The 14,768-nt window shown below is 34.7% G+C and overlaps 1 protein-coding gene across 1 annotated transcript; it reads right to left on the bottom strand.

The window, feature by feature from the left end:
* Positions 1-683: 683 nt before the first annotated feature.
* LOC135841948 (uncharacterized) lies at positions 684-7,859 on the bottom strand. The gene is made up of 2 exons (XM_065359183.1): positions 7,655-7,859; positions 684-2,704 (listed from the first exon to the last, which is right to left on the bottom strand). The coding sequence occupies exon 2, from the start codon at positions 2,702-2,704 to the stop codon at positions 800-802; it is 1,905 nt and encodes a 634-aa protein (XP_065215255.1). The 5' UTR covers positions 7,655-7,859; the 3' UTR covers positions 684-799.
* Positions 7,860-14,768: the final 6,909 nt, after the last annotated feature.

Here is a 14,768-nt window from a genome sequence, read left to right as displayed (position 1 = left end):
GAAAAATCGCGCTGGAGGCTCCAGAATGCCTGGAAGTGGTGAAATTTCGATTTGGGTAATTAATATTAGTTTTGGGACTTATTTTGACCATTTTTACTGATCAGGTACGTACTTTTAAAAAAAAGCATAAATCGCCAAAAACAGTCAATTTTGAATTTTCAAAAATTCTCCAAAAATCAAAAAATGAACTTGGGCAGCTGAAAATTTGGTTTTGGGGGTTTGTGACTATGCTCTTTCCAAAAATCGCGGTCCCGTTCAAATCGGAGTGTGGCACCTCAAAGAGGTTCCGTTGTTAGAAATTTCTACAAAAAATATGATGTATTCCAATTCTTCAATTTAGGAAAAAAAGTAAGATTCTTTGTTAATTTTGATCAATTTTTTTTCTAATATGTTCTTACTTAAACATTCAGATTTATAAAGCAAAACTTTTTAAAAGTTTTGAGTGAGACGAATTTTTTTTTTTTTTTGCAATTATGGCAAAAAAAACAACACTTTTTAATACTTATTCTGACGATTTAAATTTAAAAAACGATAATTTTTGGGAATTATGATTTTTTTACAACAAATAGGTAGGTACTTACTCCAATACCATAATTAAACACAGTAAAATGCATAAAATAAAATTAAACAACATTAAACAATACGTCGTTTAAAAGTTCATTAGTTTACGGTAAGTCAATAATTCGTATTTTGTAGCTTAGGTATACAAAAGAAATTCGTAAAATATAAGAGCAATCAAACAACATAAAACGACATAACAGTTCGTTAGTTCATTGTAAGTACCTAAGTATAGACTAAATCAGTTAAACTTCTGAGTCCATCGCTCCATCGTCGAAGCCTCGAAGGGCTCTTCAATGAAAATTTCACGCATAATTCGTACATAGGATTCAAATTGTTCTACTTCGAACTTCGGTCCAAATTCATCCACAGTGTAATCTGGGAAAAAAGGAGGTTCCATGACCACACTTTTACCACCGAAAGCATTCATACAACTCTTCGTCTGGAATAAACGAACAATATACGCAAATGTAGTTGAGTCTGGAGTAGTGTACCTTATTGGAGGGATCAAATATAATTCCTTGACTTCTCGAGATCGAAAAATTGCGAGTAGTTTTTGCAAATGATTATGAAACGTTTGATTTTCCATGGAATTGAACGCATCCCAATTTCCAATGGAAAGCATGATTCTAGGAGGAAGTTTTCGAAAAGAGTCCAACGTGCCAACTAAATCTTCGATGCTCAAATTTCTTCTGTATAATTCTGGATGTAAATCGAATTCGAAAGGTATCGCTTTCGAGATAATCCGTACCATACCGTATATAAGGCCATCTCCCATCATGAGTACGTCCTTGGCAAGTATTGCTATTCTCGGAACTACATTTTTGTAGCGAACTCCAGCAGCAGTATACTGAAAGGGATAGCAATCCAGCGGGTAGAACGGTTGTAGTATATCAGATTCCATTCTAAATCGCTCTTGGAATTGTATGTGACGATCTCTGGTTTGCGATGTACTCGTAGGTCCGCGTTTTGGAGGTTCCTTTGCAGGATAGGAAGGAACAATATTAGCCCGAATTATAGGATCAAATCTACGGTCAAATATTCCAAACGGTGTATACGGTGTTGTTTGAGAAGGTACGTAATAATTAAGAGGGTTAGGCATTTGGTAGACTGCAGTAGGATCAAATCTAGGCTGAAATACTGGAGTTCTCAAAATTCCAAACGGTGTATACGTTGTTGTTAGATGAGGAGGAACGTAATTATTCGTAAACTGATTTGCCATTGATATTGGCGTTAGGCCGGTGAAAGGTTTGGGCATCTGGTAGACTGCAGTTTGATCAATATTAGCCAGAATTGTGGGCTCAAATTTAGGCTCAAACCTCAAATTTCCAAACGGTGTATAATACGTTGTTGTTAGAGGAGGCACGTAATTATTCGTAAACTGATTTGCCATCGATCTTGGTGTTTGGCTGACGATAGTTCTGGGCATCTGGTCGACTCCAATTATCGGCAGTTGTTTCGTCGTGGTTTTCGTCGGTTCTTTAGCAATAGATTTAGAAGCTTGAGCCGCAGCATTGGCGCAACTTTGTGCTTGAGGTTCACACGATTTATCATTGGTCACATCTAAGCTGTGAATGCTCGCTTGTTTCGTATCGCTTTTCGGCATTTCTGAAGTTGCAAGTAGTACTTTTGTATTCGTATCTGTTTGAGTTGACGAGCGTTGATGCACTACTTCGCATGCTTTATCTTCAATCGCTTTTCGATATAGGGCATTCGACTCTTTCAATTTTTTCTCCAATTCGACATTTTTATTTTGAGCAATGGTCAACTGATCCGAACTTTCTTGAGCCATCTTTTGCAACTGGTTAATCGTATCTAATGCGACTACTAGAGCTCGTTTTACATCAGGCTTCAATCCTACTGAATGGATTTTTCTGCTTCGTAAGGTAGGAAATATGAGAAAAATATCATCATGCTTTACCGGAGCGGCACAATTCTGACGTTTACAGATGAAGATGAGGGGTTCTTCCGGATTAGCCAATGTCAGCGTATTATACAGTTCCTTGATGCAGCTTTCGTGGTAGAAATGCGTACATTTTGTCATATAAACCCCATACGTCGTGGTTTCTTGCGTCTGATTTGCTGGACCTGGAGGTATCAATGGACGTTGGCAGTTTTCGCACGTGATTTCCATGATCGTTGTCATCTAGGAAGATATGTAGATGAAAATTCCAAATTAAAATTGGTTTAAATTGATATAATTATTGTATTGCGCGCTATTTTGCTAATCATTAAATTGATAAGGGTCATTCCACGTCAATTGGACCAAGAAGTAGTAGGGGTTTCGGCGATTTTTTTGAAATTTTTCCTATGGAAAGACCTTCCGAAGGGATGACCAATAGCGCAAATCGCAGCCCTCTAGCCCATTTTTAAAGGCAGCCAGGGGTTGTCAAAGTTTTCAGTGAACCTAAAATATCATCCATTTCAGCAGTGGATTACTGGATAACCGCGATACCTACCAACATGGAACATTTTCCCATAGATAGAGGTTTTAAAAGGCTTTTAGGTGATATCATAAAAATCAGTGTTGCCACTTTTTTTCTGACAAAAAATTAGCTCAAAAAGGTTTCGAAACGTGGTTTTCATATCGTTCCGACTCTCAAAAATTCTGAAAAAAATATATTATGAACAACTTTTCAGGCTGAACAACATTATTAAAAAATTGGGATGGTAACATGTTGCAAAGAAGTTGAAAAAACCCTTTCACTCGATAAAATGAACTCCTCACAAAAAAATCAAAATTCGAAAACATTCAAAAAATGAACAAATTTTTATTTTTGTGTTGTGAGAGTAATTTTTATCAACTTTTTCATGAAATACGTCAGAAAGAGGTCAAAATAAGACAACTGAATAAATTTTAACTTGTTTTGATGCTTGAAATTGAAATTTGAATTTTTTCGAATTTTGATTTTTTTGTCAGGAGTTTATTTTATCGAGTGAAAGGGTTTTTCCAACTTTTTCAACAGATACATAAAAATAGGGGTCAAATGGGTCAACTTCACCTATCAAAACTTTTTTTCATGCTTTAAATCAAAAAATCGCATTTTTTCGCAAACTTTGAATTTTTTTAAATCAACTTTGCAACATGTTATACCATCCCAATTTTTTAATATGTTGTTCAGCATGAAAAGTTGTCCATAATATATTTTTTTCAGAATTTTTGAGAGTCGGAACGATATGAAAACTACGTTTTGAAACCTTTTTGAGCTAATTTTTTGTCAGAAAAAAAGTGGCAACATTGATTTTTATGATATCACCAAAAAGCTTTTCAAAACCTCTGCATCGCGGTTATCGAGTAATCCACAATCCAATGCTGAAATAGATGATATTTTGGGTTCACTGAAAACTTTGACACCCCCTGGTTGCCTTTAAAAATGGGCTAGAGGGCTGCGATTTGCGCCATTGTTCATCCCTTCGAAACTTCTTTTCACAGGAAAAAATTTCAAAAAAAATCGTCGACCCCCCCCCTTCCGCTTCTCGGTCCAATTGACGTGGAATGACCCGTAACTGATAATTGAAAGTCTCGCTGGAAAACAGGCGTTTCCACAACTAACGCCGTTTTTTCAGAGATTGCAAAACTCGATTCTTCGGACCTTATTACGTCACCCTACGAAATACGAGCCAGCCGACAGTGTCATGCGACTCGTAGAAACCATCGACAAAAACTACCTAAGTACCTACACAGCGACGGAGTGTAATTCAACTCACCTCGTGTAACCCCGCCTTTTGTTGATAGTTTCGGCTACGCAGGTACAAACAATATGAGAATTAAAACATAAAAACACAAATGAAAACAAAAAATTCGGGATAAAGTGGATTCTCAAAGTTAATGGCCCGCCAAACACTGTGCTACAAAAAAAAGTTTCTAGCAGCTCCCAACGGTTCCACTCCAAATCGAGGTCAAAAAAAGTGGGAACTGGAAATTACAATATTTTTCAAAAAAATGAACTCGTTATTTAATTTACCAAAAAAGGGAAGAAAGATGGCGTTTTCAAATTTTTTCTACCCCCCCCCCTCCCCATCCTATTTATCCCCATCAATGATCGAAATATTGAATAAATAGAGTGGGGGTGAAAATATGAAAAATTCAAACAGGATGAACTCGATATTGGCAGATTATGACTCGGAGAGTACAATGACGGTTTCAGATTTTTTTCTACCCCCCTCCAATTTATCCCCCACCCACCATTGAAATATTGAATTTGAGGGGAGGGGGTGAAAATATGAAAAATTCAAATGGGATGAACTCGATATTTACAAACTACGACTCTGGGAGCAGAACCGCGATTTCAGATGTTTTCTACCCACCTCCAATTTATCCCCAATCCGCTATTGAAATTTTAAATCCGAGGGGAAGGGGTGAAAATATGAAAAATTCAAATTCGACATTGACAGAGTATGACTCGGAGAGTACAATGACGATTTCAGATTTTTTTCTACCCCTCTCTAATTTATACCCCAGCCACTAATGAAATTCTGAATCCGAAGGCGAGGGGGTGAAAATATGAAAAATTCAAATAGAATGAACTCGACATTGACCGAATATGATTCGGGGAGTACAATGACGATTTCATATTTTTTTTCTACCTCTCTCCAAAGTCCAATTTATCCCCCATCTGCTTTGAAATTTTGAATCCGAACGGAGGGGGTGAAAATATGAAAAATTCAAATAGAATGAACTCGACATTGACCGAATATGACTCGGGGAGTACAATGACGATTTCAAATTTTTTCTACCCCCCCCTCCAATTCACCCCCTCATTCAGTACTGAAGTATTGAATGAGCAGAGATGGGGCGATTCAAAAAAAAAAAAAAAAATGAATCGGATTCAAATGACGCGATTTGCCCAGAAAACTAAATCTGATTCCAAATTAGCGATTTACTTTTCAAATGAATCCGATTCTGAATCGGATTCAAAATGCACTCGCGATTCAAAAATATGCGAATCACGATTCAATTTTTTCTATTTTTGCAAATTTTGACTCTATTGCTGCCTTGAGCGAATTTTTCTATTGAACAATAATGAGCAGCTTAAAATCGAGTTGTATGTCATACTCGGCCTGTTTAACAAGTTTATCCACATTTGAGCTGATTTTGGGAGGTACACCTACACCTCAAGAGTGGTTTTTTAACCAGCTTATTTCATGATGAAAATATCCAAAAAATAAAAAGTTTCCAATTTGCTAGGAAATTTTTGAAATTTGCGCGAGTCACTGTACCTATTTTGTCCAGAACTAACCCACTGAAGACGAATTTCGCTATTTCCAGCCATTCTGGATTGTTTTACTATTTTTTTATTGTGAAGAAAGCTGGCCAAAAAACCGGTTGATTTTGAAAAATCTTGATTTCATGAACTTTGGGATCGAAGAATACAAACAGCACTCGATACTTGCCAAAAAAATTCAAAGTTCATACTTTCAGAATATGTATATTTTTTGTGAATTTTGACCAAAAAAAATCAATTTGATAATTTCCAAAGAATTGATTTTTTGATCATTCAATTCAAAAAAACTACTTTTTTGGAATTATCAAACATAAGTAAGTATGCATTTTTTTGCTTTTTAATTAAAAGGATTTTTCAATTTTTAATTTTAATTTTTTTCCGATTTTTTTCAACAGCCTTTTTTGTGTTTTCATTTTTTTTTGTTTATTCATTTTCAAAATTTACTTTTGATTTTTCGTAAAATTTCACGTTTTTTCTTTCATAAAATTCGATAATTCCAGAAAAATTGTTTTTTGAAATCACTTTTACTTAATACTTCAAAATTCATTTTTCGTGAATTTCGTAATGAAAAATTGGAATTTATCAAATTGGCTTTTATTTTTTAAAGGCCCTCAAGTAGGTGGTCACTGGTCAGTGGTCAGTCACAAAACAAAGCATTGCTTTCCTTTCAAAACTTCAAACGGGACAATGTTGAAAAAATTGACAAGACACGTTTGTATCTCAAAAACATTTTTTGAAGAAAAAAAAATAAAAATTGGTAAAAATTGGTGAATCGCAAAAAATTGAATCGCGACGATGCGATTCAGCTACAGTTGTGAATCGGACTCAATTTTCACGATTCATTTTTTTAAAAATCCGATTCAAAATTAATCCGCGATACATTTCCGCTATTTGAATCGCCCCATCTTTGAATGAGATGATGGGCGTAAATGGGAGAGGGTTAAAAAAAAAATTGAAAATGCTATTGTACTTCCCAGGTTACACTTAGTCAATTAGGAGTTCATCCTATTTGAATTTTTCATATTTTCATAATTGTCACCCCCATCCCTCTCATTCAATATTTCATATAATATAGGTGGGGGATAAATCAGAGGGGGGTAGAAAAAATCTGAAATCGTGGTTGTACTCCCCGAATCGTAGTTTGTAAATATCGAGTTCATCCTGTTTGAATTTTTCATATTTTCACCCCCTCCCCTCAAATTAAATATTTTAATGGTGGGTGGGGGATAAATTGGAGGGGGTAGAAAAAATCTGAAATCGTCATTGTACTCTTCGAGTCATAATCTGTCAATATCGAGTTCATTCTGTTTGAATTTTTCATATTTTCACCCCCACTCTATTTATTCAACATTTTGATGGGGATTAGATGGAGGGGGGTGGCGGGTCATTACCTTTGAGAATCCACTTTGTCCCGAATTTTTTATTCATTTGTGTTTTTACGTTTTAATTCTCATATTGTAATATTGTTTGTACGTGCGTAGCCGAAACTATCAACAAAAGGCGGGGTTACACGAGGTGAGTTGAATTACACTCGGAGTATAGAACAGAAAATTAAGAAAATTTCACAAATCACTGCTCAATTTTGGGGTTCAAAATTATTCAATTTTTTTAAAAACGCTTCATACTGTACTGTTGATCTGGCAAGGTTTTGTTGTGAAAAAAATATCAGTCGGGTCGGCATTTGAAAAATTTTCTGTTTATTCACACCTCCCTGCGTAAGAATGAATCAGCTCGAGTCGTATTTGCTCAAAATCAACATTTTTCATTTTCATTAACGTCCTTTCTTCAGCGGTGCTTTCAAATTCAAGCACATATTATCTAATAATTAATAATCGTTTAATGTATATTATTCGAATCAAAACGGATCTTACCTTGAATTCGTTTTACTCCAGAAATTAAGTACATGTATGAAAATGGAAAATACAAATCCTTCAATTTTAATGGTATCGTAATGATGAATCACACGCAGTGTAGTAGAAATTAAACGAATATTCGAGAAAAAGCGTATTAAACCTTCAAAACGCAGAAGAATAAGACGTAATAAGTCGCACAAAAAATAAACGTGGTTAACTAATCGAGAACAACAGAACAGCAATGGAATGGAAGTGATTGTCCTGGACACCTGGACACTCCTACGTGTTGGTTTTTTAGCACACGAGCAGCGCAGTTTACCGCATCATTGCCAGTCTTCCCCTTCCCTTCCTTCAACCACTATTCCTGGAAACCAAATGCTTCAATCTGGCTGTGAAAAGAGTACGACTCGGATAATTTTTAAAAAGAAGTGAGACTTTTTGGAAATGTTTACTATAACGACAATAACTTTCAGCTATTTTGTTACAAAATTAGATAACAATTTAAAAATTAGAATTTTTTTACAATTATTGGAAAAAAGTGAAACTTTTAACAATTAAAACAAAACGCAGCACTTTTTGGAAATTATTGGAAAAAAAGTGACATTTTAACGATTTTTGGCAAAAAAACAAAGATTTTGTATAGTTGAAAAAAAATTGAAATAATCTTTACTTAGCAATTTTACTGAAAAGCGAGAATTTTTTCAAAAAGTAAAAATTCGACAATTTTAATTTAAAAAAGTACCTAGCAATTTTTGGTACTTGGGTATTGTCAAAAAATTACATTTATTAGCAATGTTTTTCGAGATTAAGAGAGGCTTTTTTACATTTTGTTGTCAAAAAAGCTAACACTTTTGGTTATTTTTTGGAAAATTTAATGTTGAGGAAATGAAATAAAGTGTGACTTTGACTTTTGAATACATTAAAGATCTTACATTTTTGGTAAAATTCAAGATTTTTTCGCTGAAAATGAAAAAAAGCTTTTGATTTTTTTTCAATTTTTCGGTGAAAAAGCGATATTATGACGATGGCCTTTTATTATTTGTCAAAAAAGCGAAACTGACGATTTTAACCAATGGAAGTAATTTTTCCAATTTTTATTGTTAAAAATAATGAAATTTTAACAACATTATACGAGTATTTGACAAAAAGCAGAAGTGCAGGACTTACTCTACAATTTTAGCAAAAAGTCGTATTTTTTGAGAATTAAGATATTGGAAACAAGACTAGGATTTTGGATGATTCGAGAAAAAAACGTGATAGGTATACCTAATTGTTGCCATTTTGTTGAGAAGTGAAATTTTTTTCAAAATGATAAAATTTGAGGGGTCAGGTCAGATTATTTGTGGTTGGGAGATATCTCCGCATGTTAACAAAGTTCTCGAATTTGTACCATTGTACCTAACAGAAGTTTGTTTTCCTCGTTCAATTTTAAGATCTTGCATTCTTAAAACTAAGCTGAATATCAGGCTAATTTTCTTTTTTCATTTCTTCGGATTATATTCGTAGGTATGATTTCTTATGTTCTCATTCTACTCTTATGTCTTACGTCACTCCGAAATACTGCACATTAAAACAAGCTGGTTTATTTCGACCAACAAAGTAAACGTAATTAAATGGTAGGGACACAGGGTGCCCAGAAATATCGAGTACCACTAAGAAAGTTTTTCATAAAAAATATAGGTTGGCAATGTGAAATAGATTCATATGATTGGTGGAATGTCAAGCCCGTATCCAGGATTTCCTCCTGGGGGGGGGTGATGAATAACTCATAAGTAGGGGACAAAAATCACAAAATTCCCAACGGGCTCATATGTATGAAAATTTCACCTACTAGAAGGCACATTTCCAGGGGGTCTACCGGAATTTTTTGGCCGAAAATCACTACCTTTTCACTACCTTTCAAAAAAAAATCACTGTCTTCCAAAATATTTTCAGCCCCCCCCCCCCCAAGTCAAGACTGATTTTTCATTTTTTTTTTTTTTGGTTTGAACTTTTTAATTTTTTACATTGGAGTAAGTACACGTTTTCATCAATTTGAAATCAATTCAACAATTTTATAACCATTGCTACTTTTTTCAAGTTGTTACAATTTCTCACGTGTACATGTTAAAAATACAAAATGAGCGAACTCGAAAAATTGACAAATCAACTACATATTTCGAGAATAAATATCCTCTCAAATATGAAAGATGAAGTTGTTTTTTTTTTTATTTACTCGTATTTTTAGCAGTGATTTTTCAGGGTCCAACAATATTTCTGAATAAAAAGCAGGACTTTAGCACGGCATTTTTTAAACACTTGGGATTTTTCAAGAGGGGGGGGGTGGACGAAGCAAAATTTTACATTAAAATTTTTCACTTTTCCAATGTCTTCAAACATCCCAAGATTTTTTTCAAGCAAGCGGATGTCGAGAATATAATTTAATCATTTCAAGTTTTCATTTTATTTTCAGCTTAAAGGTTCTTGTTACTGGAATGAAATTGGACAAATAAAGAACTTTTTTCAAAATAAGCAAAAAATTATTGGAAAATTTGAACAACATTAATTGGAAAGAAGTATACCAATTTTTCCAAAAAGCTATCGAAAATTAGTATCTTGAGGGGTAGAAAAACGTTGTTTTCTTGGGTGATGATGATGATGATGATGAATGAAGAAGTTCATTATTTTTGCTTCAAAATTCTCTAACTTAAATGATTATTTAAAAAAAAAAGATCAAACTTGAAAAAAAAGCAAACGAGCCCGAGTGAAGCGAGACCAAGAAAGCTTTCAAAAATTCGTGTTTCAAGAAGTAAAAAAAAAGTTTTTTATGGAGGTAAATGGAGCATTTTTTTGATTGAAACTTAGAACACTTCTTGAATTTGAACAATAAGTTTTTTACATTGAAAAAGAAGAGCAAATAACCCGAGCGAAGCGGGGGCAAAATTTTTCAAAAATAGGTAATTCAAGTGCTAAAAAAGTCAACAAACGAGCCATTTATGTGGAAAATCGGATTTTTCACTTTTTCTCATTTTTCACTACCTTTTAAGCAAAATTGTTGAAAATCACTACTTTTTCACTGCTTTCACTACCGACTTTCAAAATCACTACCTTTTCACTACTTTCACGACCTGGTAGACACCCTGATTTCAGACATTGTCATGCTGAATTGAATTTCAGCTTGAAAAACGTGTTGATCAAAGTGAGGTTTTAGAAATTGATCCAGTAAATTGTTTACATACCTATTTATAATGAAATTCAGACAAGCACGAGCGAAGCGAGGGTAAAGTCAATCCGAAGAGTAAAAAATACTACATTTCTGATTTTAAAATTGATTTTTCTAGATTTAACTTGACCACTCCTCACGTCCTCAGACTTGAGTTTGTTCAACTAGGAAGCGATCATGATTTTTGACGATTTTCGAGGTTTAACTATTGCCCAAGCGACACGAGGAGAATAATTCAAAATTGTCGAAAATCATTTTTACTCCTGAGTTGGATAACATATTTTTCGTTATGAGGGAGAATAATCCCAGTACCTTTTCAATTCCAATAATGATCAGTAAACTGGAACAAAAGGAGCACTTTTTCTCCCTTATAATAACGAAAAATATGCTTCCAGAAATTTCAATTTCAAAAAAGGAAAGCAAACAAAAGCATTGGAAATTCATAATTCAAGAAACAAAAATAATTAGTACATAGATTATGCAACTACCTAGGGAGACAATGTGATTACTGATTTTCTATGAATTTTGAAGTTTGTAGCAAATTATCTCCCTAGAAGCGTAAAACAACATGATTTTTTTGCTGTGATTCAATGCAAGAAATCGTAGGAAATTATTACCCTAAGGATTTTTTGGCCCTGGGCAGTGCCGCATTAAGGGTTTCGTGGGCCCTAGTTCCTAACCCCTGGTGCGCCCTATGCCCTAACCCCTAATTACAAAATTTTCGTGCCCCCACCCCAAAAAACAATCCAACAAACAAATTTTAACCCAATTTTTTTACTTTTAGCAATTAAATACCATAAAAAAGAGTATTTAGCACTCAACTCGGGCAAATAAGTAACAAAGTAACTACAATCATTTAGTCCGGCATATGACAACAATTGGAGTAATTGCACCCCCCCCCCCGATCCTCCGGGACAACTTTTTTCTTAAAGGGGACATCCTAAGGAACATTTTAAAGCAAACTTGCCAAAAAAAAGTTGGCCTTACTTACAAAATGGAGGCCATTTTGATTGACAGGTCAGCCGAAATCGCAGTCACGAACTTTTTCAAACTTTACAAAAGTAGATCGAAAGATCATGCAAAAATTTATCACCTGTCAAAATTTCAAGTGCTAAAGTGCATTTTTCGATTTTTGGTGAATATTTGAAAATCGAATTTAGACCAAAAATGAGGGAAAAAATTAAAATTTTACCAAATTGACCAAGAAAGCTGAAATTAGGGATATACCCTATTTTCGACATGCCAAATTGATTGGAAACGGTTTCAACCCGTTTTGAGCGGTTCTGGAGCCTCCAGCAGATTTTTTAAACTCGAAATTCCACAGAATTCCATCAAATTGGAATAATTGTATAGCTAAAATTTATTCTAAAAACTAATTTCAATACGCTACGAAGTACTGCAGGTGAATTTGAAGTCGTTTTGGATCCTCCAGCGACTTTTTGAAAATCCTGGAGCCTCCAGCAGATTTTCGAAATTTTAAATTTTCACAAAATTTCATCAAATGGTGATGAAAAGGTGAAATTTACTCTACACTCCAATTTTAACACCCTCTGAAGACGACTTCAGGTGGGTTCAAGTCATTTTAGAGCCTCCAACGACTTTTTTGAAAATTACTGGAGCCTCCAGTAGATTTTTGAAACTTGATATTTCCCCAAAATTTCATCAAACCAAGATGGAGAGGAGTCGAAATTCATTCTGCAAACTAATTTCAATACGCTACGAAGTTGACTGCTGGCGAATTTCAAGTCGTTTTGGAGCCTCCAGCAAATTTTGACAGGCTGTATGACATTTTTTTGTAAAATTGAAATTTCCTAAAAGTATCTGGAAGCTTCAAAATCATTTGACCGCCATGTAGTCTGCGAAGTAAATTTCAGCTTGCCAACTGTATTTGATAAATTAATGTTGGGGAAATTTGAAGTTTCAAAAATCTATTGGAGGCTCCAGTAATTATCAAAAGAGTCACTGGAGGCCCTAAAATGACTTGAACTCGTCTGAAGTCGTCTTCACAGGGTGTTAAAATTGGAGTGTAGAGTAAATTTCAGCTTTCCATCTCCATTTGATGAAAGTTTGTGAAAATTTAAAGCTTCAAAAATCTGCTGGAGGCTCCAGTAATTTTCAAAAAAAGTCGCTGGAGGCCCTAAAATTACTTGAACCCACCTGAAGTCGTCTTCAAGGGTGTTAAAATTGGAGTGTAGAATAAATTTCAGCTTTCCATCTCCATATTTGAAGAAATTTTGGGGAAATTTCAAGTTTCAAAAATCTGCAGGAGGCCCAAGTAATTTTCAAAAAAAGTCGCTGTAGGCCCTAAAATTACTTGAACCCACCTGAAGTCGTCTTCAGAGGGTGTTAAAATTGGAGTGTAGAGTAAATTTCACCTTTCCATCTCCATTTGATGAAATTTTGTGAAAATTTAAAGTTTCAAAAATCTGCTGGAGGCTTCAGGAATTTTCAAAAAGTCGCTGGAGGATCCAAAACGACTTCAAATTCACCTGCAGTACTTCGTAGCGTACTGAAATTAGTTTTTAGAATAAATTTTAGCTTTACAATTCCAATTTGATGGAATTTTGTGGGAATTTCGAGTTTCAAAAATCTGCTGGAGGCTCCAGAACCGCTCAAAACGGGTTGAAACCGTTTCCAATCAATTTGGCATGTCGAAAATAGGGTATATCCCAAATTTCAGCTTTCTTGGTCAATTTGGTAACATTTTAATTTTTTCCCCCATTTTTGGCATAAAATTCGCCAAAAATCGAAAAATGCATTTTAGCACTTGAAATTTTGACAGGTGATAAATTTTTGCATGATCTTTCGATCTAGGTACCTTTGTAAAGTTTGAAAAAGTTCGTGCAAGTCCTATGTTAAAACGCAAAATTTGCGATTTCGGCTGACCTGTCAATCAAAATGGCCGCCATTCTGTAAGTAAGGCCAACTTTTTTTGCTTTAAAATGTTCCTTAGGATGTCCCCTTTAAGAAAAAAGTTTTCCCGGTGGATCGGCGGGGGGGGGGGATGTAATTACTCCTATTGTCATATGCCGGACTAATTGTAAAATCATCATCGTTCTGGTCTGGCCTTTAAATTTGATTTTGTGGTTTCAACGCTATCATTTTCCAAAAAATTATTGTGAATTATTTTTCCTGAAGACTGAAATCATGATGTTATTATTCAATAGTTCTATATAAATGTAACGTAATGTTAATTTAGTTCATTTAGGTACTAAATATTTAGAACTCTATGATCTACAAAATACGAAATTTCTCCACCAAAAACTAAGAAAGTGAAACCAAATAGTACTAGTCAGAAAGTTGATAAAGTGAAAAAAGATAGTTACCTATATTCGTAATTACAAAGGTGGTGCTGAAATAAAAATACGCTTCGCGTCTTTTTCCTACTTTTTTCATTTTTTTTAGAGAGAGAGCAAAAAAAAAGCTCGTCAGCTTCGTGGGCCCCTAAATCATCGTGGGCCCTAGTTCCGGAACTATTGGAACTAAACTAATGAGTAAATCGGCACTGGCCGGGGGGGGGGTGATTGTACCCCAAATCACCCCCCTGAATACGCCCTTGTAGGAATGTTATCTCTCCAGTCCAACAACCAATCATGAGCTATCATTATTATCATTCACTGTGACCAACGGAAGTATTTTAGTAGAAAACTTTTTTAGGGGTACTCGATATTTCTGGGCACCCTGTAGGGACATATCTGCTAACAATTCCTGGAAAATTCTCTTTTGAAGATAGGCGCCAGGCGGATCAAGCGGATGCTTCGAATACGATACGATAACAAAACCTCGACTGCTTAATTCTAAGGAACTAAATACCAGGTATGGAAATACGCCATCTTTGGATATAGAAAAAAAATTTTAAGGACTCAATTTATTAATAATACCGCCAATTTACATTATTTTTTTACTTCATATTCATTTTAATACACAAAA

The sequence above is a fragment of the Planococcus citri genome, chromosome 1 (assembly GCF_950023065.1).
Source record: "Planococcus citri chromosome 1, ihPlaCitr1.1, whole genome shotgun sequence".
Taxonomy (NCBI): Eukaryota; Metazoa; Arthropoda; class Insecta; order Hemiptera; family Pseudococcidae; genus Planococcus; species Planococcus citri.
This window is presented reverse-complemented; position numbering and strand designations above follow the sequence as displayed.

What these genes read in the sequence shown, in the direction of transcription:
- LOC135841948 (XM_065359183.1), bottom strand. Translation starts at nt 2,704, where the DNA reads ATGACAACGATCATGGAAATCACGTGCGAAAACTGCCAACGTCCATTG.